Source organism: Artibeus jamaicensis, unplaced genomic scaffold (genome assembly GCF_021234435.1).
Source record: "Artibeus jamaicensis isolate MK-2021 breed Jamaican fruit bat unplaced genomic scaffold, CSHL_Jam_final contig_452, whole genome shotgun sequence".
Lineage (NCBI taxonomy): Eukaryota > Metazoa > Chordata > Mammalia > Chiroptera > Phyllostomidae > Artibeus > Artibeus jamaicensis.
In genome coordinates, this window is record NW_026521837.1 from 18,936,441 (window position 1) to 18,964,126 (window position 27,686).

The 27,686-nt window shown below is 40.8% G+C and overlaps 1 protein-coding gene across 2 annotated transcripts in view; it reads left to right on the top strand.

The window, feature by feature from the left end:
* Positions 1–27,686, top strand: part of NFKB1 (nuclear factor kappa B subunit 1) — a 127,524-nt gene that overhangs the window by 76,530 nt on the left and 23,308 nt on the right. For both annotated transcript variants that reach the window (XM_037156879.2, XM_037156878.2), the window contains exons 6-12: positions 5,476–5,624; positions 13,274–13,437; positions 15,150–15,308; positions 16,689–16,793; positions 18,824–18,915; positions 20,815–20,953; positions 27,387–27,533. In XM_037156879.2, coding sequence (XP_037012774.2) covers positions 5,476–5,624; positions 13,274–13,437; positions 15,150–15,308; positions 16,689–16,793; positions 18,824–18,915; positions 20,815–20,953; positions 27,387–27,533 — 955 coding nt within the window. The remainder of the gene's footprint in view (positions 1–5,475; positions 5,625–13,273; positions 13,438–15,149; positions 15,309–16,688; positions 16,794–18,823; positions 18,916–20,814; positions 20,954–27,386; positions 27,534–27,686) is intronic.

A 27,686-nucleotide genomic window follows, 5' to 3' on the forward strand; every position in this document is an offset into this window, starting at 1 on the left:
CAGGCCTGCGTTCAATCCACCGAGCTATACCAGTCAGGGCTGGTTTTACCATTTTTTCATTGCAATAAGTTGCCTATTTCTTTCCTACTACAATGTCATTCCCCCAGCAAGGGGCAACAGTGGAGTTTCATGGGCTAAAGTGGTGAGGAGCATGTCATGGAAGAAGCAGAATTGAGTCTCACCCTTGAGGAATGGGTGGTTCTAGGCAGAGAAGGGAAGGCAGGGACACCCCCAGGTGGCGGGAACCACTTACAGGAAACTCTGAGACGTGGTGGTATGACTGAGGAGACAGCAAGCAGGACTCACCAGAGCGCCTTTGCACAGGCTGTTCTCCCTTTCAGGAATACTGTTCTCAACCCCCTCCTCTCCTGCTCACCCCTTCCCTTGGTCCTCCCCGGGTTCCTTCCGCAGCTCAGCCCTCATTTCCCCCTCAGCATGCCTTCTCACACTTCCTGACCAGATCAGATCCCTGCCAGATACGTCTTTACTGCGTCCCTGGCACACGTTTGCATATCCATGAGATTCTTTGGTTAGTCTTGTCCCTGCTCTTTAATTCCCAAAAGAACAGGGGTTGTGTCTCTTGTGTACTCACTGTGTATCCCTTCCTTCCCTGATTTACTCCAGGGCGTGAAACCTACAGGGGCTTAAAAATCCTCATTGACTCAATGGGTACATTTTGATTATCAGTGAGGTGATAGCCAGGAAAGGAGAGTTGATATTTGAGATTGCTAATCCCATTAGGTTCTAAGTAATACATCAGTTTATTTAATCCTTAAAAACAATCCTGTGAGGTAAAAATGTGTTATTTCATTTTGAAGATGGACAGACTGATACTCAGAGATGTTAACCGTCCTTCCCTGTTGACCTGTCTAGTGAGTGGCAGCAGAGGGGTGTGGGCCCGGCAGCCTGGTGTCTGAGCTCCTGGGCTTCCCCACAGGGCTCTGCCGCTTCAGCGGTGCAGGACCAAGTTAGGGCATGGAGTCAGGCTAGATTCCTCTTAGAAAAAACTGGATTTCCCCTCCCCCTCTTCTTTAATTATCATCTAATTAAAGTGATCAGTTTCCTTCATCACTCACGAGAAAAACTAAGCAGAAAAGAACTGCTTCACATGCCCTGTGTGACATTCATGCTGACTTTACATTCCGCCGAAGTGATCTGGTTATGTTCTCTCAGCAAGTGAGCTAGACATTTCAAATTCTAATTCCCGGAAAATTCTAGACCACTTCTCTCAGTCACCTTTAAAGAATCGGTTTGTACTTTGCCAGAGCACGACAGAGCTGTTTTAAATCGAAGGAGGCGATTTGACCAAGTTTGGTATTATCTGAGACTTCGATTTGTTTCTTACTCAAAAAGCAGATCTAGCCTGTGGTCATCAGTAGGTACTGAATCATAAAGCTCCTAGAGGAAAGGCCTAATTTCATCAAGGAAGCCACAAAATCCTGAGCACCCCCAAGAATGATAGCGGTTCCTAAATAACATAATTATTTCTGGAAAATTAGTAAAGTCCAATAAAACGTGGTACTCTGGAAAAAAGACCCTAGGAATAAAAGCAGCTTTAATTAGTCATTTTTACTAGCCACCTGCCTTCAGACAGGATTTTTCATTTTAATTACCTCAGGGCAGTTGTATTATTTAAAGATTCCTAGGTAGAGGAGTACATTAGAGTAATAAATAAGGTGGTAATTAACTCTTGTGTACTACAGTTTCTTGCTGGTTAGTGTTCTAAAAACTTCACATTCATTGACATCTTTAATTTTCACAACAAACCTGTGAGGTACTATTATTATTCTGTTTTACTGAGGAAGAATTGAGCACTGTCCAAGGCCACAGAGCTGGTAAGTGAGAGAACTGTCTTGAAACCCAGCCAGTCTGCCCGTCAGGTCCTCGCCCTTCAAATGTCCCCCTCATAGCTGATTACTCAAGTTGTCATCTCTGTCTCCTTGGCTATAACTGAAATCTCAACTTGTGTTTAAGCCATTAGTGTTTAATTAAGAGCCTGATATGTTCAGACTCTTTAAAAAAACATTCCAGCCTCTCTGGAAGATGCAGTTGCTTTTCTATAAACTTAATTTTCAAGGGAACCACTCTTCAAACAAGTAAAAGGGAGGCTGAAGAAATCATCAGATTCTCCATAGAACAGATGAACTTCTGAATCGGCTGCAAATAGGTCTCAGCTGGTGTGGCATTCTCTGAAGTATCCTCCAGCCCCCATGTTAGAATCCCATTGTCCTCATTTGCCATATAATTCAAAAATAACGTTTCTTTCTGTTTCACACTTCAGCTTTCTTCTCTCAGTCAGTACTTTGGAAAGCCCACAGAACTCAGAGTCTGCCCCGTCCTCGCCCTGTGGTCTGTGTGAAAACCAGATGACGCCGTGCTGACCTGAGCTCTTTCAAATGGCTCAGTAGCACATTAGTCACTGGCAGATTTTTCAGGTACCTTTACCTCAGAGACTACTCAGTTCCTCGTTCTTGCCACCCCTTGGTCATGAGTAAATAGCAAGAAAAAGATGTGAGGACTTTTTTGAGGATATCTCCCACCTCTTTCTTTCAGCGACTGATTCCTTCCTTCATAGCGGTGACATTGAAGGGCCCAGATGCGCATAGTAATTGGGCTTTTAATCTCTAGATTCCTTCTGGTGTCCTGCTGAAGGGTGAAGCCTGCCTGATTTCACCTAAGTGAAGCATTTCAACATGCTTCACACCAGTGCATCTCTGTGCTCAGTGCTTTCACCGTTCATTTACTCCTGAAGAAGTTGCTGTAGAGGTGTCATCATAACAAGGCCTAATTTCAGAAGTCAGTGCCAAAGGCACAAAACTGGCATCAGTGATCCGGGGCGTATGTAGGATCAACAGTCAATTCTGGAGCAAATCCAGAACTTTTCGTTTCCTCTCCTGCCCTGAAAGGCAAAGGCTTTCTGCCTGCTCTCAAGGGAAACCACTAAGTTAATAATTAGTTTTATGCCCAGAGAGTTTTTTAAAGTGCTGTATGTGTTTAAGAAATTGTTTATTTGTGATCTGAGGTGGTCAAAACCTTATTTAATCCTAAATGTTCTTTGTCATTAGCTTGCTCTACGAGGAGTGGAGACCACTCCTGCAGGTGGCTGTGCTCTTCGGGAAGGGCTTTTAGAGGTTCGGAAGCAAACTCGTGCATTAGCTTTGAGTTAACGTTCAGGCAGACAAGCCCCATGGTTTTGGAGGGGCCACGCTGTGGGTTACAGAGAAGTCTGTCTTTTGCTGGGGTGTGTGGATCTTCTCTTCCTGAAAACCCTCTGGGGAATATCCCAGCTCTTACCAACTTTTCCTCAACTGACAATGAGAGATTGGATTGGGGAAAAATCCATACTGAAAAAAATACTAACAAAACCCTGCAGCAGTGGAATCTGAATGTATTTGATGATATTATAGGAGAAGTAGACTGGTTGAAAGGGATTCTGTTTACAAGAAATTTTATTGGCAAGTGTAAGTTCTTCCTCAAGTTTGCTAGATGGGATTCCTATGTTTTGGGTTGGCCAAAAAGTCCATTTAGATTTTTCTTTAAAGTAAAAGACACATATTTCATTTTTACCAATGACTTTGCTGACTTGGATATTTTGGTTATGTCAGCTATCTCCTGTGTGGTATAATGTTGACTGTTCTCTATTAATGTCTCAATTTGATCGCTATCAACTTCAACTGGTCTACCTGACTATGGAGCATCATCCAGTGAGAAATCTCCAGCACGAAACTTTGCAAAACACTTTTGACACATTCAATCAGTCAAGCACCTTCTCCATACACTGCACAAATCTTTTTTTTTTCATTTCAGTGGCATTTTTTTCTTGAAATAATAAAGCATAAATGCCAAAAATGTGGCTTATTTTGTTAAATCTTCAGTATTGAAATGGCTACACAATTCACCAATTTTGATAAGTTTTTTAAGTGCACACTGATATGACAGCTATCACAATACGATCTAACTTGTTTTGAATGACGTTAAAGACAACTAAGTGCTACTTAGAGCCATCTTACAGAAAAACCCAACAAACTTTTTGGCCAACCCAGTACTTTCTTTCCCTTCTGAGCTAAAGACCGCATGTACAGATCAAAATATTTCTAATGATTGCAGAGTTGAGAGACTGGGTTTAAATCAAGCACTTCCTTAAAAATAAACGATGTGAGCTGAGGAGACAGAATGACAAACTCTTAATCCTAAAAGTCCTGTGTCCCAGGAAACCTGCTCAGTTCTAGGTAAACCAGGAGGGCTGGTCACCTTTTGAGGAGATATAGTGCATTTCCAACAGTTCGGCTGAATTTTTAACAGGATTCTGACTTCCAGATTCAGAAAAGTAAAAATAAAGCCATAATCTTTCCTGTTGATATAATTTTAGTGTTCGGCCTTCTCAGCAAAGTAATCTATGGTCTGTTCTAGAGGTCTGAGGACCAACTAGAGGAGAAAGGGTGTCCAACCTTTCTTCGACTAAAATATAATTATCAGCCTAGCTGGTGTGGCTCAGTTGGTTGGACACCATCCTGTGAAGCAGAAGGTGACCAGTTTGATTCCCAGTCAGGTTGTAGGTTCGGTTCCTGGTCAGGATATGTACAAGAGGCAACTGATTGGTATGTCTGTCTCACATCAATATTTGTCTTCTGCTTTTCCCTCCCTTCCCGTCTCTCTAAAAAATAATAATAAATGTTTAATGTAATTATCCCCATGCTATTTCCTTTGTATTGCTTTCATTATCATTTCAATAGTATAACAATAAAAAAGATAAGTTACCTTAAATGAAAAACTTGGTTTTATAAAATAAGAGCTAAATAGGTGTCTCATCTAAGGATTTGCACCTTGGAAGTACACATATTTGAACTAAAGAAACGGACTGTGACCTGGGCATATGTAATTCGGTTATCAGAGGTCAGAGCAGAGAGTGCTGGCTGAAGAGCCCTGGCAAGCCCAGTCTGTGAGGCCCAGTCTGTGAGCTCGGCTGCCCGCTGACAGACTGCACAGCCAGGCCCCTGGCAGACACGTAGGACACACTGGTCCTGCTCACGTCTCTCCTTCCTTTGATTTCCATTATCTGTCAATCCCAGTTCTGTTCTGATGGGTCTTTAATCCAGCTGTTAGGACCAAAATTGTGATGAGGGTGCAGATGAAAGTGCATTCTTGGTTAGTAGGCAGAGGATGCTCCATGGCTTTAGGGCATTGCAACTTTAACATTACAGACTGTGTTATATGGATGGACTGCTTGCTGGGGTAGATCCTCCACACTCACAAAACCACCACTGGCATTCTGATCTATTTCCATCCTATCAATTGTTCATCACATATTTTTAAAAACAGAGCTGTGGTCATATATATATATATATATATATATATATATATATAGGTATGCCTAATTTTGTATCATATTTTTTTACTTATTGGCTTGTCCTAAGCATTTTTCTACATTGCAATATAGTCAGATGTACTAACTTTAAAAATGTGCTTCTTACATAGATCTGCAACTATGTGGGACATGCAAAGGTTATTGTTCAGTTGGTCACGAATGGAAAAAGCATCCACCTGCACGCACACAGCCTGGTGGGGAAGCACTGTGAGGACGGGATCTGCACTGTCAATGCTGGACCCAAGGACATGGTGGTCGGGTAAGTGAGCGGCCATGCTGGTGGGACATGATGCCCGAGGACTTAGACTAAAAAGGCTCTTTGCATTAGGGGCATTTCCAAGTCCCTCAGAAGCCTAAAACTGAACATGTGTTCCTTACTGGGGTTCTGAGGCATAAGGTACCCACATGCCTGATTTTCCTGAGACAGCTCAGTTTGCATCTGTGGTCCTGGCCTACTTACTTATCACCCCTTTTACTCTCAAAAGTGGCCCAGTTGAGATGACAGATGACATGGTCATTTGACCTATGACACATTTGTGCCACTTTTAGCAATATTTTTCTTCTGGAAACAAGAGCAAATTAGAAAAAACATAACTATAGCAGAAATCAGCACTTTATGAATGCCTTTATGTACTTAATGATTCCTTTAATGAAATGTTGACTTAACTTATAATGTGAACATTTTGAGCATGAAGTGAATAGATGAATATTGTTTCAGTTCTGTGCTGCTTAGAAAGTCTGCACAGATAAGAAGCCAAGGAATGAAATTTGTTTTGGCATTAATTAGACTTAAAATGTAAATACAAAGTGATATATTCATTGAAGGGTTGCTCAGACAAAGCAAACAATCAATTTTAAATGAAAGAAATAGAACAATAAATTCAGTTCAAAAGAAGTAAGAATTTTTATTGTATTTATTTCAATTTTAAAAATATCTTTCAGGGTTTCCTAATGCTGGTTTGAATAGTTTATGATAAAATCCTAGTTAATCTGGATTATTCACTCAAAAGAAGGGAATTGCTTAAATCAACTGTAATTAAGCTGATGGTAGCATTTCAGGCTTTGAATTCCGATCAAGTTTCAAGTTGGTTGTTACTGGGGAGATTGAGCTTTCATGTTCCTAGGCATTTCTTTGTTTGACTGTGAAAATATTCAAGTGCGAAAAACCTAGAGAGAAAGCATTCTTTTAAGTCACTAAAATCTGATTCTTTTGATGTTCAAAAAAAGAGACTCTAGATTGCAGGAAGAAGCTTAAATTGATTTGAAAAATTCAACTGCTCTTTATATAAACTTGTTTCAACATCCTCTTGAAAGATTGGCCCATTTCCTGTTGTATGTCACAGTTGGTTCATCGTCTGTTTTGGGTACCCTTACAGTTCCTGACTGACCTATGAGAGCTTTGAAGCGCAGGGTAATTGTCAGAGTTTCAGACTAATTGATCCTTAAGTGTTTCTGCAGATTTACTCCAATAGGCTGCTGTCAGTTTGAAGTGTTTATTCTCTTTGGTCCTGTTTAATCTGTGATAATCACATCCTTCAGAGGAAATTATAGATGAAGTTCCCTACTAGTAATATTTGTTATTATAAAACTTCCAGTATGTTGTCTGTAATTTGGTGTTTCTGTGGTTGGGTTTAGTAATCTTTCAGGATTCTAGAAAGAACTAATGGTTATTTATTTTGAGACCTACAGCAGTAGTCAAAGTACATTCCCTGCTTCCAAGGAAAGTGAGGAAATTCTTTTCTCTTTTGCAGTGCTAGTGTGCGGGGCTCAGCGGTTGGGAGAACTCATTCATTCATTCAGCAAACATTGTGGTCATCTAAGCTCTTTAATTTGATCATCAAGATCTCTAGGCATAGCACCGTGGGACTTCCTAACCCTATACAGTTTCATTGAGAAATTTAATCAAGAAGATGCCACTTGAAAGTTAAAATAGACTCAGAAGACTTTGTTGTTCAGAATGTTCTGTGAAATATTGGTACTCCCTTTATGATTCGATTTTTAACAGAGAAACTTGTTTACAGTGTTTTCCAGGAGGCAGTGTTTCCTTCATGATTCATTTGTCTCCCTCTTCTCTCCCCTCCCCCGCCCTCCCTTCTGCTCCCCCCCTTCTTTCCCCTCCACTCCATCTCTGATTTTTAAGTTTCCAATGTCAGAACCTGTTGCGTTTCATTGGGAAAAATACACTAGTAGTCTGGAAACCAGAATTCTATTTCCATTTTTGCCACTCTCATCAGTAGGATTGGGGACAATTTACTTGACTTCTTGAGGACTTCTTCGTTTCTAAAATATGTATTGAGCTACAGAATTTATCCCCAGGCTCCTTACATCCCCGTAATTGTAGACTGAACTAACATTAGCTAATGTTATGAAATAACATGAGCAGATTTGCCACATACATATTTGTGGTATGTCATCGATTATTTGTTTAGTTCCAACTTGTAGGTAAGAAGAGCACACAGAGAAATGTAGGAAGATAGCCAGCACTATTCCATAGACTTGTCAATACTAGAAACGAAACCAAGATAACCTGTTTTCAGTAATACAGCTTAGGCTAAGAGTAGTGTCGGTTTACAAGGAGGGCACTGATCCAGCACATCAAAAAAGTTATATAAAGATGTAACTGAGAAGATAAGAAACCTTTAAACAGTTAAAAACAATAGAATTGCCTTTCTTTGGAGTTCTCAGTAAAATTTAATTTCTATTTTCAAAGATATTTTACCTATATTAAACTACTCATGATGGTGGCCTTGATTGCATTAACTTGGGAGATTGGCCCTTTTCATTCTTTAGTTAGCTTTAATTTTGTCTTTATATTTCTTATTCATTGATTTAGTTAGCCTTTAGTACTGGTCCTCAGAAAAAGTCTTAGTTTGGTATTATATCTGTGACCCTGAATATCAATAATTTGTTTCAACATTTTAGATCTCTGAAATTTCCAGGTGATAGAAACTGTTACTTGACTTTGCTTTTGGCCACCACGCTCACCAGCAGTCACTGCACCCTCCTTCTGCTTGCTTCTGACAACCCTGATTTACAGAGCTGTGACGTGTTTTTTCTTTTAACTAACATTTATGGCATGTACCAATTGGTAAGCACTAAAAGGAGATATATATACTCTATTTTTTTGTATCTAAAGAACACAAAAGAGGCCTCCCTCGAGGAGCTAATGCAAACCATATTAAGTTGCTGTTTTTGAGGGCCCAAAAGCAATTAATTATTGGCAATTTCATATGGGTCAACCTTAGTACACACGAAAGGAGTGTTCGGAAAAAGTAGACAAAGTGTGGACTGGGATTGTTAAGTATCTGTCCAATTTCCAAATTAGGATGTGAGTAGGAGGTTGCTCTTAAATCTTGTGCCAGCAAGTCAGGGTTCAAGGCCAGTGGAGGGGCAACTGCAACATCCCATTCGTGACACCAGGATCCACACCTATCCAGAAGGCAGCAGCAGTTCCCAGACAATGACGATGGTGGAAACATCTGGTCCAGTGCAGAGGATTTCAAATCTGGCTGCTAATTAGAGTCACTTCTGGTCACTTAAGAAAAAAAACTGATGCCAAGCCCTCCCTACTCCCTGAGATGCTGATCTCATTGGTCTCGCACAGCGTAGAGCAGTCGTTCTCAACCTTTAGGCAGATTAGGAATCTCCCAGAGGAGCTGTTAGAACACTAAGCTAGCCGGGCCCCACCCTCCGAGTTTCTGATTCAGTAGGTTTGGGAAAGGGCCCAAGAATTTACGTTGTAATAAATTCTGAGGTAATGCTGATGCTGCTGGTCTAGAGACCTCACTTTGAAAGCCACTGGTGTGGGGGAACATGGCATTTTGTTTAAGAAACAGGATTGTAGTCTCCGTCATATTGTTAGCTGTAGTGACCTTTATTGCTCAGGTTTTATTAAAATATAATTTAAATACGGTAATATTCACCCTTTGAAGTGAGCAGTTCTGTGATTTTGACAATACTCATAAGCACCACTGTCAAGCTAGAGAACAATCCCTTCACCCTGCCAGGTCTCTGTGTGCCCCTTTGGAGTCACCCCCTCTGCCCACCCCAGGCCCTGACAACCCCTGATTGGACTTCTAGCCTGGCGGTTTTGCCTTTGCAGAATGACATACAAATGGAATCATACAACATGTAGCATTTTAAAAGCTGGCTTCTTTCACTTGGTGTCATGCATTTGAGATTCCTCCAGGTTGACATGTACATCAACCTGGATAAATAATTTTAAACTACACGTCCTCTTGGATGTGTAGTTTTAAATAAGGAAAAATGTATTATATTTGCCCACATATTTACCATTTGCAGTGCCCTTCCTTCCATTTCATAGTCAGACTTGGATTTCATTTTCTTCTGCCTGAAGCCCTTTCTTTAAATTTTTTTGTACTATTGATCTACGGTTGATAAATTCTCTCAGTTGTTTTATGTCTTTTCACTCTTTATTTCATCGTTGTTTTTCAAAGATATCTTTGAAGAGTATAGAATTTTAAATTGACAATGTTTTTCTTCCATGCCCTTAAACACACAGCTCTGGGGCCCTCTGGCTTGCATTGTTTCCAACAAGAAATCCCATCATTCGTATTTCTATTCCTATTCACATAGTGTGTCTTGTTTTTCTCTAGCAGCTTTTCAGATTTTCTCTGTATTTAAAAGAAATTTCTCTGGTTTAAGAAATTTTGTTATAATAGGGTTTCGTGTAGTTTTCTTCATGTGTCTTATGCTTTACCATTCATTAAAACTCTTAGATCACTGGTTAGATTTTAAAACTTTTCAGCCATTGTTTTTTAAATATTTTTTCCATTCCTCTTTTTCCTCTTCTTCGGGAACACCAATCCTATGTATACTTGCATGTGAAATTGTGCCACAGCTCAGTGATAGCCAGTTCTTTGTTATTTTTTTCCATTTTTTATCCTGTTTCGTTTTGGACAGTTCTGTTACCATGTCCTCTGGCTTGCTCACGTTTTTGTTTATTGTGTCTAATGTGTTCTTAATTTTATCTAATGTATTTTTCTTCTCTGACATTGTAGTTTTCATCTCTACAGGCTCGTTTGGGTTTTTTCTTTTTTGAAATATCTTATATGCCCCTACATAACATACTAACTTTCCATTTTCTTGACCATTCACTAATGGACCATATCTATAATAGCTATTTAAGGGCACTTGCCTACAAATTCTCTGTTCTGCCTCATTCCTGTATGTGTTTCTATTAAGTGATTTTTATCTTTATTATGAGTTATATTTTTCTACTTCTTTGCATGCCTGGTAATTTTTCATTGGATGGCAGACGTTTTGAACTTTGGATGTTGCATGCTGGATTATTTTTGTATGCTTTTAAATTTCTTTTTGCTCATTGGAATGAAGGTAAATTGGAGAACAGTTTGATCTTTTCTAGACTTAATTTTAAACTTTGTTACGGAAACCAGAGCAGTCTTTAACCTAGGGTTAATTTAATATCATTAGTAAGGCATTCCTGAATACTCATCCTGATGATTTGTGTCTTGCAAGATTTCTTGAATTATTCCAGCCCTGTCCTCCAAGAACCGTTTTGCCTGCTCCTTTCTGGTGGCTGTTTTCCCAGCCTTGGGTCGTTTCCTCACATACGTGCCCTCAGAGCACTCAGCTGAAGACTCAGGGTGGAGCCCCTGTCCATCTCCGAGTGTCTCTGGTGCTTTGCCTGTGAATTCTAGCTGGTCTCCTTGGCCTCCTCGATTTTTTACTCTGTCTCCCCGACTCAGGGAGATCACCGGGTCCCTTTTGGTGTCCCCCTTCCTGAGCTGCAGCCTAGAAAACTCTGAAGCATGAGGCCAGCACAACTGTTTCCCTTTTCTTAAGGATCACTGTCTAGTGCTGCCTCTCGTCCAGGGTCTGAAACTGATTTTTTTGTGTGTGTGATTTTTGTTGTTTAAGGTGAAAGGTTTAATCTGGTCTCTGAAACTCCATCATTACTTGAAGCAGAAAACTGACATCTGTATTGTTTCATTTCTTACCAGAGTAAATTCACTATTCACAGAATAAATAATATACCTGAAAAGTACTTTATACATGATAAAGTGTAAAGCGCTACAAAGATATTTGTCACTGCCACTATCTAAAAGAGTACCTCATCTTCCCCTAGTCGTGGATGTTCTATGTAGGAAAAAGGCCCAAAAGACCAAAAGTTGAAGATGTGATTTTGGAAAAATTGCCTGTGCCCTAATGCATATTAGTATGTCATGTTTGCATATTTTTCTATGCTGTATTAATTTATACATTCATGGATTCGACGGACATATTTATTAGACACCCAGTGTTCTAGTCACCGAGATCTCTGTCCTCAAGGAGCTTAAATTCTCCTAATCTGTTGTCTTCTCTGTGTATTTCTCAGCTATCCCATTTTTTTCTGTCAGTTTCTGGACACATATCCGGTTCAGTCTGTGGGCCCCTGTGTGAGGGCTCATCTCGTTCTGCCTTCACTCATATTTTCTTTCCATAGTTTACCTGGTCTTCCCATGTGATTATATTCTTTGTTTCTTTCAATCCAGTTGTCATAATACTTCTGTCTTTCTTCTACTAATCTTTATTTTTTTCTTTCTGGATGAAAGCCACAATAAAACAAAATTCCTTACAAAAGCTTATAAGGCTTTAAAAAGTCCGTGCCACCCCTTGCCCCTTTGAACTCCTTGACCTCTTCTTCATTTTCCTCTAGGCACCTTGGCCTCCTTACCCTTGTTGTCCTTAGAAAACAAGAGCAAGCATGAGCCTGCATCAGGGTGTTTGCAGGTGCAGTTCCTTCTGCCCCGAACACTCTTCTTTTGCTCAGTTGTTATCTGTTCCATGACGCCATTTCTGGCCTCTCCCTATTTTAAGGTGTCACTCCTTCTTCTGCCTCTTCTATTCCCTCTTCCTGCTGCACTTTTTTTGGCAACATTTATCATCTTCTAATTTACAGTGTAAAATTCGTTTTGTTTCTTCGCTGTGGTTGCGCGAGCTAATCAATTCTGTGGAACTAGGGATTCCTTTACTGCTGGCAAGAGCAGTCGGACACTACCTGGCACTGATAAGGAGCTGAGTAAACGTTTGTTGCTTGAATGAATCTCCTCGGTATAGTGGTTTTTGTTTGTTTGTTGTATTACATTTATCGAATATACTTCTTTGTCTCATGCACATTATTTAAAAGGAAGTGGTTGGAGCATTTATCTATTTTCTTTAAAAATCCCTTAAATTGCTTTATTTAGCTAGTAACAACATATTTTGTTCTGTAGGTACATAGTCTTCATGATATAAAAGGGTCTCCATCCCTGATTTATCTTCAGGCTTGAGTCCATGTAGGCTTAGAGGACATTCTAGTAATAATAAATAATTTCAACCTTCTAGATAACCCAGAGGGAAATAAAATTCTGGGTAGGGCTACCCTACACAGGACCTGGATTCTAAATCCTATCAAGAAACCTAAGGATAACCCCAAAGAAAAAAATCCTTTAAAATATAATATTCCTCTTATTCTAGAAAAGTTGTTACTGTATTGGAAATTTAAATAGTTTATACAATTCTCCTTGAAAATACTTTAAAATGAGGTTATGTAAAACTTTCTATGAAGTTCTATATACATATCTACCCCCTCCTTTAATCATAATTTGAAAGTCTAATGTGCTTTGAAAACCAAAAGATTTTGCTGAGTTTACCACAGACTCGTTTGGTGGCAAAACCCAGTCTGGGTTTGTGCAGCTGGTTATAAGCTTTATTCTTCCATTTGGTGAGCCTACTCTGTATGTTTTACTGCAGAAGTAACCATGTGTTTGATTATAGCAGGGGCCCCAGCAATTGAGTACCTATGTATTTTTTTTTCATTCTGTTTACTCAATGACACCACCAGCTCTTGTCATTGACTCCCTAACTTTTGGTTGTTGTTTGCTGCTGTTACTGTTTTTTCTCCAGCTTTGCAAATCTGGGTATACTTCATGTGACAAAGAAAAAAGTATTTGAAACACTGGAAGCACGGATGACAGAGGCGTGCATACGGGGCTATAATCCCGGACTTTTGGTGCATCCCGATCTCGCCTATTTGCAAGCAGAAGGTGCAGGAGACCGACAGCTCACAGGTGAGTGTCACTCTCCCATCCTTGCTCTTTTGAGAGCTCAGGCTCTCTTCTTCTCTCTGTGCTCATCTGTATGCCCCGGGTTTCTCTTTCTCCTAATCGGTACCCCAAGCTGCTCCTGCTCTGAAACCTTTGATGGCATCCTGCTACCTCTAGAGTAACATCTCTGCCTCCACAGCCTGCCTACAAAGCCCTCGCGGTCCGGCCCGAGCCACCTTTCCAGCTCATCTTCAGTCCCACCCTGCCCCCACCTCTGCCCCCACTGCCCTCTGAACACCACACGCATCTCCACACCTTTCTATGTGTGTTTCTCCACTTAAAACACCTCCCCTTCCCCCCTCAACCTGTCAAAACCAGTTCATAATTTAAGACTTAGTTCAAAAATAACTCCTGTGTTATAATTCTCCCAATTCCCCTTCTTAAAAAAAAATCTTTCTTTCTTTGGGCTCTTCAGGCACATTATAAACTATTGTCTTTGTCATAAAAATACTTTAATTTTTTGCCTTTAGTCCAAACCGTGTCTCACCACCTGCACCATTTCTGCTTTTGTATGTTCGCCTTCAGTCTGAACGCCTGTCAGGCTGTGCTGTACTCTCTGCGGCCCCAGGTCTCACTCCAGTTTTGGGACTCTGTCCCTGTCCTTCCCATCTTCTAACCCAGTTTGTACCCTGTGGCCAGACTACATTTCCAACTCTGTTTCCCACCATGTCCCTTCCTGTCAAGCCAGACTACCCCATAGGAGCACCGTGGTCTCTCATTTTTTACCGTTGCACATTCTTTGTATACTTGCTCTTTCCTCTTTCTGGGATGTCCTTGTTCGCCCTTTTCATAAGCACAAGTCTGCCATCCCTTTAAGATTTAGAGCAAATGTTTCTACTGCTCTAGAGCCTCTGGATTCTCCCCTTCTTTGAAATTGCATATCACTTCATCTGTAGCTCTTTGACAATATTTATCTCTTGAAATATCACCTTTTATGATATAAGGAAATTACATCCATCAGCATGAAAGCTCCATCAGGAGGGAAAGAAGGAGCCAAATGCAGTAAAGTCATTCAGTTTCTTCAGACGTACTTTTTGAGTACCTACTGTGTGCCAAGGAGGGTGCTAGGCACTGCGGAATGAACACAGTGTCTTTGCTCAAAGAACTTTTGGAGCACTTAATTTTCACATTTTACAACACAACTGTTGCACAGTTAGCTTATCACCTTCCTTGTACCTTCCACTCTTATTGTAGGGAGAAAAGGGAGAGTTTGGGGAGAGATAGGAAAGGAGAGAGGCAGTTTGGTATGTGCAGGACAGTTTTTACTGTCATTCCAAGAATATCCAGATCTTCTTCTTTTTTTTTTAAGATTTTATTTATCTTTAGAGGGGAAGGGAAGGAGAGAGGGAGAGAATTATCCATGTTTGGTTGCCTCTCATGCGTCCCCTGCTGGGAACTGGCCTGCAACCCAGGCTCGTGTCCTGACTGGGAATCCAACCGTGGTTATTTAGCGTGCAGGCCCGCGCTCAGTCCACTGAGCTGCACCAGCCAGGACCCAGATCTTCTTTTGATGGCTTTAATTTTGGACGACATAAACAAAATAAATTCTAAAAATTTTATTAGCAACATGAAGAATTTCAGAACATTTTTTATTTCGTTTCTGTTATTTGGGATTTATAAGAGCATCCTATTAAAATGGTCACCCTTTGCGCTTACCCTGTGCCGTGTGGTCCTAGAACGGGAAAAGGAGATCATCCGGCAGGCAGCGCTTCAGCAGACAAAGGAGATGGACCTCAGCGTGGTGCGGCTCATGTTTACAGCTTTCCTTCCGGACAGCACCGGTAGCTTCACAAGGCGCCTAGAGCCCGTGGTGTCGGATGCCATCTACGACAGCAGTGAGTGCTTGGCTTTTGGGAGGCAGCTCCTGCAGTGTCAAGAACAGACTTGCAGCCTGCTCTGACAGTTACTGACTAAATCCGAGTCCTGGGGCAAGTAACTTAGTCACTTGGAGCCTCGTGTTTATCATCCACAAAATGGGAATACTAAAATCAAATTAAAAACTTGATGTCTAGATTTAAAGTGAAATGTTATGAGGTTCTCAATACATGTAGTTCTCTTTCCTCAGATGTGCATTTTATAGTCTTTTACGTATAAAGCCAAATCTCTTATTTCTTACAAATGCCTTGCTATGAGGTATCCTGTTGGTGCTCTTAGATGAGTAAGCATCCCAATTTTTTTCTTTGGGAGTCTCTACAGAAGTTAATAAAAGACAACTATTATTATCCACCTTCACTCTCATATGTTGTAGCTTTATCAAGATAGAAACTGCAAGTTCATTGAATGAGCAGAATAGATAGTATGTGGCTTCAAAGTTCTATTTCAGTCAGTAGTTCCTAGACTCTTAAGAATCTTGCAGTGATCTTCAAATTTACCATGTGAATTTGTGTGGTAAAATTTTTGGTATGTGTGATTTCAAAATCACACATATGTATTGAATGGATATTTACAGAAAGTCTGCAAGTGCAGTGCGTTGACTCTGACATTTTATAGGGTTTGGTCTAAGCCAAAATCTCTGGGCTCCAAGGACAACAACTAACTGATTTCTCTAATTTAAACAAGTTTGAAAGGAAGTGAAAGAGTTATAAAATGATGTAGACTCGTATACCAAAGATCACCTTAAACGCAGCTGTTGGGGTGAAAAAAGGGAAGCTTTATGCTATTACCACACAAAACTTTTGCCCCTAACCACACAAAATTCTAATTTAGTTTGCAGAAAAGACATATAGCATCTTCATTTTTTCTTTTTTGTACAATAAAAATTAATAAATGGTTTAAGAAAATTGTGCGTCTCCTAAATTTCTAGGACGCTTGTAAATGGTTTCTCATTATCATGGAAATAAACGTAGGCCTAAGTTTTGACCTAATTGAAATTCCACCAACCCATTGGCTTCGTACCTCCCAGAACATCAGAAGAGCTCTTTCTGTCTGTGTGAATCCCTTACTGCATTATTGGGAGAAGCAAAGATTGCTCCTATCTGCCTCATCTGTTTGGTTGGTAATGAATGACCCATGCCCAAGAAGCACCTTGGGGACTTCAGAAGGCATTTTTGTTTTATTTGTGTCCTTGTTGAAACAATATGAGTGAAAGCATCTATGTAAACTTTCTTTTGGTTAATGTATAAGCTTTCTTTGGTTCATGAGGGGTCCCTCATGAGAGATGGGCTTGTGAAGCTGAGGGTGAACCAGGATGTTTGTTGTTTTTCTCCTGTGAACAGAAGCCCCCAACGCGTCCAACTTGAAAATTGTACGAATGGACAGGACAGCTGGATGCGTAACTGGAGGGGAAGAGATTTATCTTCTGTGTGACAAGGTTCAAAAAGGTAAATATATACTCTGCTCTCAAGATGTGAAATACTCTGAGGGTGTCTGTGAGTCACTTTTTGGCAGTGGACCCTGTAATGTCACTTTATAATTTGCACATTTCAGATCTTCCAGATTAAAGTTATCTGTGTTCATTTTTAAACCCAACTAATTTATTTTAAAAGTTTTCAACACAAGTAAAGAGAAATTCTAACGTGGTGGTAATTGGTGACATTTCAGTGTTATCTTTTAAAGTTTGGTACTGGAACTTAGTCGAACTAAAATAAATAATAGTCCATGCTACACACACACACAGAGAGAATACGTAATGTTCCGTGTGTGCTCCACGCCTTGCCGTTTAGTCTGCTCTGACTCCCGCCGCCCCGTCTGTGAGCGGGGCCCACCACGCCTTGTCCGCAGCAGCCCTGCTCTGCCTCTGGAGCTGAAGCCTCATGCCTACAGCTTCTTTCAGCGAGTCCGCCCATCTCGTATTTGGTCTTCCTCTTTTCCAGCTGCCTTCTATTCTTCCCAGCAAGGGTGTCTTCCAAAGAACCTGCCTTGTAATGTGCCCAAAATGGGACAGCTTCAGTTTTGTCGTTTTTGCCACCAGTGGTGTTTTAGGCTTAGTTTGCTGGAAGACTCACTTGTTCCTCTAATGGTTTACCTGGTGTGAAATTATTTTGTTTATCTTACGTGCTTTGTTGCCACACTAAGAGAGCTTCTCCAAATATTTTCACATGACATTGTGAAGCTGGCTAAGAAAAAGAGATATAAGAGATTAAAAGAAAATAAGCATTATAGGGAAATTCTCAGACCATATTTGTCCCATAATTTTGACTTTCAGAAAGGGTCTTGGCATTTATCTCATTATATATAGTACAAGATTGATAAATTACAAAGGCTGAAGGAGATTGTGTTACTTTCTCAAACTTCACTCATTTTGAAAATAAACGATCAGAAGTATAGTGTAATAAAGATGAGCTTGCTACAAAGTGATGTGCATTTTCAAAGTAAGGAGATGCATAATTGGAAATATAGCCCCTAAATAGAAGAGTTGTGGCTTTAAAAAAAGAAAATTCTCACTTGAGGATAAACACTCTAAGGTAAAAAGTCAGGAAAAAATCAGATCTAATTTTAAGGTAAAAGTGGATATCTTGATCCAAAAAAAAATTTACACTTTCTCTGCTTATCCTGGTATCAGCCTTCTTGAACCTGTTCTGTCCAAGTAACACCCATTTCCAAATTCCTTGGCAAGCCAGGGAGATGCCAACCTGAATCACGTTGTCATATTTCTGCAAAAGTAGAATCCACGACAGAAGTGTGAAATTTAGGCATTCTAATTTAATCTGAATGGAATTGACTAACATTATATTTTTAACAGTTTTCTAATAAAGATTAATAAAGTATTCTATATAGTGTGTCAGCATCATAGAATGTTTAAGAGTAGAATGCTTAAGTTGGAAACTATACTGTTTGTGTTCAAATCGTGGCTTTTCTACTTGCTGCTGTTCACCTTTTGATAAGTTACTTAACCTCTCTGGACCTCAGCTTCTCTTCTGCAAAATGAAGATATTAATAGCACACCTGCATTGCAAAGTTATTATGAGGAATAAATGAGTTAATATGTACATATAAACCACGAGAATTGTGTCTAATATATAGTAAACTTTATGTAAGTGAAATATTATTACGTAAATTCATATTGAGTTGAACCACATTTTGGGATGCTGACATTCCTCAGTATCTTTCACCTTTCTGTTGAGTAAACTGGTTTGGAGATGGAGAAGTAGGAAGGCCAAAGATTGAGAAAAAATTCAAATTGAATAGGTGAATCTGTCATTGTAAATGAATCGTGGGCCCACCACTGTGGAAACTAATTAAAAATTCAATGATTTGTGAAAAATGTAAATGATTTCAAAGACAATTTCATGGTAATTACTTTCACATTTTAGCGTATAGTAGGTACAGCCTTGAACTAACTTTCCCCCGCATGTTCGTAAATACTCTGCACTGTGTGGTACACGCCTGACTGCTCGGTGGCTGTTTGCAGATGACATCCAGATTCGGTTTTATGAGGAGGAGGAAAATGGCGGGATCTGGGAAGGATTTGGAGATTTTTCTCCCACAGACGTTCATAGACAAGTAAGTAGATGATGATGATGATTTTACATTTTCTGCCTTGTTGAAAAAGAAAAGATTATAAATATTTGCCATTTAAATGTTTATATTTGCGATTTAACTTTCATAACAGAATACTATGTTTTAAAACTCTTACAGGTCTTATAGAAACGCTACCTACCATAGAATTATGGGCAAGTTTCTATAACAAAATACCATAGACTGGGTGGATTAAACAACAGAAATTTATTTTCTCACAGTTCTGGAGGCTGGAAGTTCCAGGTCAGGGTTTGACAGGGTCAGTGTCTGGTGAGCGCTCTCTTCCTGGCTTCCCAGTGGTCGCCTCCTCGCCATGTGCTCCATGGCGGAGAGTGAGTTCTCTGGTGTCTCTTCTAACGGGGACACCAATCCTACTTAGGACCCCCCTTACCCTTCATTAGATCCATAGAAGACTTATATCCAAATACATCTACGTTAGGGGCTTCAATGTGCAAATTTTAGGGGGACAAAATCAGTTCCTAACAGTGTTTTACTGGAATGGTTAGGTGGAACCTGTTACACAGATATTCTAATGGGAAGTGTTGAAAGGAGGAAACTTCTAGTTGAGGTTGATGTCATCACAATAAATCAACATTTCCCACTGGCAGATAAGTATGTGACTAAGAGATGAAAATGCTAAATCCCCATCAGAATGATTAGTTTGAGTGATTGAGGCATACGATTTTCACATAAAAAATGGGAAATGACCCAAATATCCATCAGTAAGTTGCCAATTACTGGTAAATAAATTATGTATCTATATGATGGAATATTTTGCAGTTATTGAAAAAAGTGAATACTCTATGAACTAATGTGAAAAGATCTCAAGGATACAACCTTAAAATTTTTTAAGTATAGATATAAAACAGTATATACTAAAAAGATTATATATTCATCTTTGCAAATTCATAAAGAAACTCTGGAAGAATACTAAAGGAATTAATAAATTCTCTGCATTTACCTCTGGGAGTCAGGGGGGAAGGAAGCGGTTGGAATTGCCTGGATGGAGGACAGGAATGGCAAGAAGAAAAGTCAATGTATGCCATTACATACCTTTTTATATTTTACAAAATCTTGATCCCTATGAATATATTACATGATCAAAATACGAAACTAAAAAGAAATGTAAAAATGCCTAACAGTTCTAGCACCACCAAAGATGTTACAGAATGACCTGTATATGCTTAGCCATTCTTACCTCAAAACACACTGACCCTGGCTGGCCGCTGTGGCTCAGTTGGTTGCACATCGACCTTCTTGCCAAGAGGACTCGGATTTGACTCCCGCTCAGCGCACGTGCCTGGGTTGTGGGTGCAGTCCCCAGTCGGAGCGCTAGGAAAGGCAACAGCGCGATATTTCTTTCTCACATCGATAGTTCTCTCCTTTCCCCTTTCTTTAAAAATCAATCAGTAAAAAATAATGATAATAAAATACACCAACCCTGTGATGATGCCTCCCTTGCAGGATTTAGTTTCCAGTTTGCAGCTGACAGCAATACCACCTTCCCGGTCTTTCTCATCCCCAAACTGCTCTTTCTAATGTGGCTGCAAATAATCTTAGAGGCTTTCAAGGCTGATTTGAAAGAGGAGAATGTGTATGCAACGTATTTTTTCCACATATTTATTTACAAATGAAGACATTTGAATTATTAGACAAAAGAAATAATAAAGATTGGCAATACATCAGCATAGTCTTGCTTCAGTTTCACAGTGGCAATTTAATTAAAATGTATGGGTATAGAATTCTGAGTTTGTAACTCTCTGCAGGGTGCTGTGTTTTTTTGTACACTGTCTAAACCTTGAGCATAAGGAATGCGTTGAATGAGTAGCATTACTGGAAAAACTAGTAGTCCCACCCTAATGTTTGGATCTTTGTATCCTGCAGTTTGCCATCGTCTTCAAAACACCAAAATACAAAGATGTCAACATTACCAAACCTGCCTCCGTGTTTGTCCAACTTCGGAGGAAATCTGACTTGGAAACTAGCGAACCAAAACCTTTTCTCTATTACCCTGAGATCAAAGGTAACTCAGTTGTTTATACTCTTGCTCTTGTTTCAATAAGAGGACCCGCATATTGGAAAATATCAATTAGTCACCTACTTTGAACAGCTTCCTAGTAACTGGCCTGTGGGTGCCAGGTACTTATTTTAGAGGAGAGAGAAGGTTAATATACACTTTTGGGGTCTTGAAATTAAGTCCAGACTTTTAAAATAGTGTTATTTTCACCATTTACACATTTGAGATTTGAAACTATCATTTACTGAGCAGTGCAGGGTTCAGGCAGCTGAGGAGAAAGAGGGGGCTTGCTGTGCTGGACGGTCAGCCGCTCCATCAGCGGGCCTCACTCGGGAACAGAAGGCTCAGCCCCCACGCATTGCACAACTATAAACATGCACAAAACGCCATTCTTTTCCTCAGAAAAGACACTCCAAGAAGGAGAGACAATTGTCTCCTTAAATACTTAGAATGCCACTTAGTTGTTCTGATTAGTTCCAAAAGGGAAGCAAGCATCCACAAACAAAAAAGAGAATGCTGAAGAAAGACAGCCCTTGCTTCTAAAGACACATAGAAGAAGCCTTCTTCAAAGTCAGTGTTGGGCTTATACTTCAGTAGTTGGGTGTGCAAGGAAAAAGGGAAAGGGTTTCCTAGGATTCAGAAACTTGAGGAGCTAAAACAACTTGTGTTTGTTCAAAGAAAAGTGAGCATTATGATTAGTGAGATGGACTCCTGAGGCCAAGGCAGAACAGGAGGACAGAGCCAGCCTCTGAAGAGCTGATTAGGACTGGCAGCGGAAGGATTTTGAGTTGATTTTGGAGAGGGGGAAGACCAAGCCTGTTTGAATTTGAAATAATGGCTCTGACTTCTTTATATGAACACTGAGGGGACCATCCGGGCAGCACACAAGGAGCCAAAAGAGTAATGCAAGCATCCACGTGAGACGTGGTGACGTTCCTAAAGGTGTTAGTGCAAAGCATGAAAGGAGAAGGTGGCTTTAAAAGGCAGTTCAGTGATAGAGTCGAGAGGTGCTGGTTGAGGTAGGAGGTGAGCAAGTAATTCAGAAGTCATAGATGGTTCTAGGAATCCCACCTGGGAAGTCTGGGATGTGTGTGAATTGACGAACCAGGGGAGCAAAAGTATGTCTGGGTGAGCAAGGAGGGAACTCAGTTTATAGTACGTTGCACTTTAGGTTCTTGTAGCAAATTCCAAACGGGCCAGTCAAAAGGGAGGAGTGGAAGTGGAGAGGGCAGGCTGGGAAACAGCACTGAGAATGCTCTCAGAACGAGTGGAACAGGTATTTCTTCTCCTGGTGGCCACTGACCCCTAAGGGGTCTGTGGATAGAAATGTACTTTAATATAACCTGCTTTTTTGTAAACCTATTTTGTATTTTACATATGGAAAACGGTGATCTAAGAGGGGATCCAAAGGCTTCGGCGACTGAAAAATGGGCCATGGCACAAACAGAATGAGAAACCTTGGGCTAGAGGCCAGTGGGACTGGAGAGGGGGTTCAGGGGATGGTGGTCACAGGGCACTGGGTCCCGGCTGAGTTGGAGGTCACAGAAGTGCCTTAGCAACAGTCCACAAGTGTGTTGGATCCTGTGATAGCAACATGTGGTGGGCAGTTTTAAAGAGGACTTTCTTTTTGTAGAATTCATGTTGTGGCAAGAGGGTTTAGATGCTTCATGAGTTCTTATTTTTTTTTCTGAGGTTGCGACCTCTCCACTGATGAGTCAGATTTATAGTGTGTTCTGTGACTGGTGGTTTGAAAACGCTGCAAGCAGAGGAACCCATTTTTCCCTCCACATGAAATTTCATGCAAAATCCCAGTGTGTAGACCTGACAGGCCCTGGTTGAAGCAGAGGTGGAGAGCTCTGTCCATTCGGCCTTTCCCAGAAGCTCTCCCGCTTTTCTTCACCTCCCCACCCAGGAGCTGCCTGGGATCTTCTGAATGCTACAGTCTGCATACAATTTGAAAATCACTGCTTTGGGTTAAACGTCCTTCTTTTAAAAGTAGACAAAAATTTTGGACTTCATGAAAAAAAAGTTAGATTTCTTGTCCTGAAGTATTTTCAAAATAATGTCGTTTTCTCTCTCTCTCACACACACACACACGCACACACACACAATCACGTTAAAAACGGAAAACCAGCCCTGGCCAGTGCGGCTCAGTTGGTTGGGTGTTTTCCCACAATTCAGGACATGTGTCTGGGTTGTGGGTTAGGTCCCAGGGCCGGGTGCATACAAGAGGCAACTGATTGATGTTTCTCTTTCAAATCAATGTTTCTCTCCCTCTCTTTCTCTCTTCTTTCCTTTCTCTCTAAAAATTAAATAAAATCTTTTTTAAAAAGAAAAGAAAACCAGATATGCATGAGCATAGAAATGACCAACACTTAATTGTGATTGAGCCATCATGAGATTAGAGCTGTTTTATTACAGATAACAAATTACTTTAGTCTATAAAACCTTCTAGATTATAAAATCCCAAATTGAAATAATCACAAAAAGAAACAATCACACCAAGCATGAGACTAGTCAGAAAAATAGCAGGCATTTACCATAAGAGTAAGTATATGACAGCGATCAAAATGGTACAACCCACGGAAGGTTATGTACATATCTCAGAAGTCATTACCCACACCTTTCACTGCAGTCACTCCCTGTCTCATTGCCTAATTTTATATTTTTCACTATTTCTATCAGTCTGTCAAACTGTTTTCTCTACTAATGTGCGTGTCTGTTGTCCTACTCCAGATGTGGTCTTTCATGTTTATTGCTACATCCCCAGCATCTAGAACAGTGTGTGTCATATAGTAGGTGCTCGCTAACTATCTAAGAGCTGACTTACTGATCAGCCAGCCCAGTTGCCAGCCTCATCCAAAAGGCTAGTAATTTGTTGAGTGCTGTCACGCAGGATGTTAGATAAAGAAATATGACATATTCTTCTCATTGTTCAGAATCATCCAGCCCTGAACTCTGCATCCTCTGTGGTCATTGATTGGCATTGCACTTCATAAAAACTTCATGGAGGTGGTTGGACCCAGGGGAGACCATTAAAATAGTCAGGAGAGGGATGATTGGCAAGGGAGGAAAATAGATGAGGAACTGCTATGCAAAAGCAAAGAGAGGCCATATGACTTCCCAGTCTGAAAAGACAGAGATTAGGGAGAAACAATATAATCATCTTTAAATTATGAAAGATATGGTCAGTTTAGAATGGAAGGACAGATAAGGTGCTTCTCAGATAAGATCAAATTCAAGGAGTTCATCATCACCAAGCCCTTATTATATGAAATGTTAAAGGGACTTATCTAAGAAAAAGAAGTTAAAGAAACATGAACAGTGAAAGGACAACAAACTCACAGTTATTAACAACCACACCTAAAACGAAAGCAAACTAAAAGGACAGCTAGATCAGGAGTGGAAACATAGAAATGAAGATCTCATGGAGGGTTAGCAACAGGGGAGTGGGAGGAGGAGAAGGGGGGAGAAGGTACAGAAAATAAGTAGCATAGACAGTAGATAGAAAATAGAAGGGGGGGGCAAGAATAGCATGGGAAATATAGAATCTAAAGGACTTGAGACACATGGTCATAAACTAAAGGGGGGGTATTGGTGGGGATGGGGGGGTAGGGTGGAGGGGAACGAAAGGGGGAATAGAACAACTATAACAGCATAATCAATAAAAAATTTTAAAAAAATAGTAGGTACAAAATAGACGGGGGGGGGGTTAAGAATAGGAAATGGAGAAGCCAAAGAATTTATATGTACGACCCATGGACATGAACTAAGTGGGGGAAATGCTGGTGGGGGTGTGCAGAGCAGAGGGGGATAAAAGGGAGGAAAAAATGGGACAACTGTAATAGCATAATCAATAAAATCTACTTTAACAACAACAACAACAAAAAGAAAGATATGGTCAGGATAAACGCAGGCATCCTGACAGGCAAACTAGAACCCAAAAAGGGAAAGTGAGGTACTTTTAAGGCACATGCACGGCAAAAGGTGCTGGAGGCTTAAAGATTATCTCCTTTTATAAACTCACCTGTTATATCTTAAATCATCAGTTATTAAAGGAAGCAAAGATATTGTGGAATGCTTCCCAAAGAATGGCAGTTTAATGTAAGGGAAAGCTCACTGGACTTTGGATCTGATCTTCACTCCGTGCTGACTTCAGACAAGTCCCTTAGTCATGAGTGGGTGGCCTTCCAGAGGATGTCCCTTCTAGAATAGGTTTTCATTGTACACCCCTCGGTGCCGCTGTCAAAGGCAGACCACACGGATAGATGAACCCAGGGTGAAAATCGTCATATAACCTTCAATTCTGTGGAAATTTAGACAGCAGGATTTTTTATTGAAAAGCTTGGCACTTGGAATTTTCTGTATCAGTTTCTTGTCATTGAAACCTTAATGGCTGTCAGTTCATTAATATTTTGAATTAACTCTTTAAGATTCCCATTTTAGAGTGAAATATAACTGGGTGAACATATTTCATGAGTCAAAAGAAAAGAAGTACCTGGCAAATACAGAATGATCTGCGTGCCGGAAAGGATGTCAGTGGATAACTTTTATTTCTGAAATGAGTCAGTTGTCTGTTCCCTCCTGTTTCACACTCCTGGTGAACTGACGTTGTCTGCGAATACAGCAGTTTATACGATGAGTAAATAAGTGGGACTATTAGTTATCATACAACTGGTAAAAAAACTATATAAATCTGTCTAAAACCTTTGATAAGGAAATTGTTAAAGTTCCTCCACTTTGAGATCACCTCTTTCTACGGAAGCATCGTTTCTTTAAAGTGACCCACCTTGGCTTTTTCCATCCTCACAAATCTGGACATGGTTCGTTTTTAAATGATGGTTTTGCAAGTGCACTTTGCTACCCTACTTTCCCTGGCTTAAGCTTTCAGCTGCACTCCGATGATCACAAGATAGTCAGTAAACAACAGCATTCTTTCTAGCCCTGAGATGAAGGGAACAACCACAGAATTAGCAATAAGTGAAGATATTTCTGAACCTAAACCACGGCCCCAGCGACACTGAAAAATCCAAAATAGGACAGTTGTTAAGTACTAGATTGCCAATTGAGAAAAAGGATACCACATTGCCTGCTTATTCCATTTAAGCAAAAATCTTTTTCATTCCTTCAACCCAAAAGAGAGAAGGGAAGAGAAATTAACTGGTAGGAAAATCAGAGAAGAGAAAGGGTAACAGGAAGAAGAAACGAGAGCGGAGCATTAGACCACAAAGGCAGTGCCAGAACTTGGGGAAGGGGGGCGGGTAAGAAGCATCGACAGTGAGAAGAAGAGAAAAACAGAGCATCCACGCGGAATCGGGAAGAGTCTAAGGAGCACTTAGTCCTCGACCATCCAAGTTCTCCGCGTCACTTCATTTTAGTCACGTAGCGGTCATAGACCTTCAGTCTCCCTGTCTCATCAGTCACCCCAAGGCGATGGATCCCTCTTTCCTTGTCCTTCTGTGCATCACCCATTTTCATTACCATGGTGACCACTAAGGAACAGTTTCCATTACCTTATGTCTGCGTCGTCTCCTCCTTTTGACGCTTCGTTTTGCCGATGCACCAGGGACAATGGAATCTTCCTAAAATATCAGCACTGCACCTCTTTCCCCAGTTCAGAAACATTGGTTGGCTCTGCTGCCTGGAAGGCAGATCCCTTCCGTTCATCCTGCAGGTGCTCCACAGTGCGGTCCCCATCAGAGCTGTTTCTCCAGAGTTCGCCACACAGAACTCGCACTTCCGCTAAGCTGATCCACTGCTGTTCTCCTGCGCTCTTTCTTTCATGACATTCCTTCCATATCCCCTTCCCAGAACATCTTCCCCGTGCCCTCTCCTGATAGAACATTGATTCTGAGAGGCTCTCTCTGAATTTCCCAGCCGACTGGGACTTCCCAGAAGTCCTCCTTTGAACTCTTGGAACTGGTTCGTACCATGCATTTAACATACACAGAATTATAGTGCTCTCCCTCTCTAAATCTTTCCCCCACACCCTTAAAATTATATTGGAGGGTTCTCGACAGCAAAGACATTATGTCACACTTCTCTGTATCCCCAGCACCTGTCTCGGGGGAGATACATAACTAGTGTTCGCCGGTTAACGACAGCTGTTCTGTGTCACCAAGCGAGATGCTCCATGTTGTCCTTATTCAGGATCTTCCTCTTTGATGGACAGTCTGGTTTGACTTTGGAGACTTAGGAGACAGTTGCAGGGAGGATTTGGGTGTGTGTTCCTCTGTGGTCTCCCTGAGGCCGGTTCTCGGTCTTCGTGTCACTGAAACAAATCTAATGCTTCTTGAAACTTCACGTCTCTTCCTCCCCGGGCACTTTCTGTTTCCCTTTAAGATATTTAAAAATACCATTAGACTCAGTATTCTTTCTGTGGCTAGGCATGGGACCGAATCAGTCTCTTCTCCTCTGGTTTCTCTTCCTTCAACAACAGATAAAGAGGAAGTGCAGAGGAAGCGGCAGAAGCTCATGCCCAATTTCTCGGATAGTTTTGGCGGCGGTGGTGGCAGTGCAGGGGCTGGAGGCGGAGGCATGTATGGCAGCGGCGGTGGAGGAGGTGGTGCCGGAAGCACCGGTCCAGGTACGGAGCAGCTCTGTCCGTTCTAAAGCTATTTCACGTGGGAAAGGGATGAATTTTCCTTTTCTGGATTTCCAGGCTTATCTGTAGAGTGAGGCGGCTATGACACTATTGAGTGTGATACGTTAAATTACAATTTCCCAATGGATACAATTC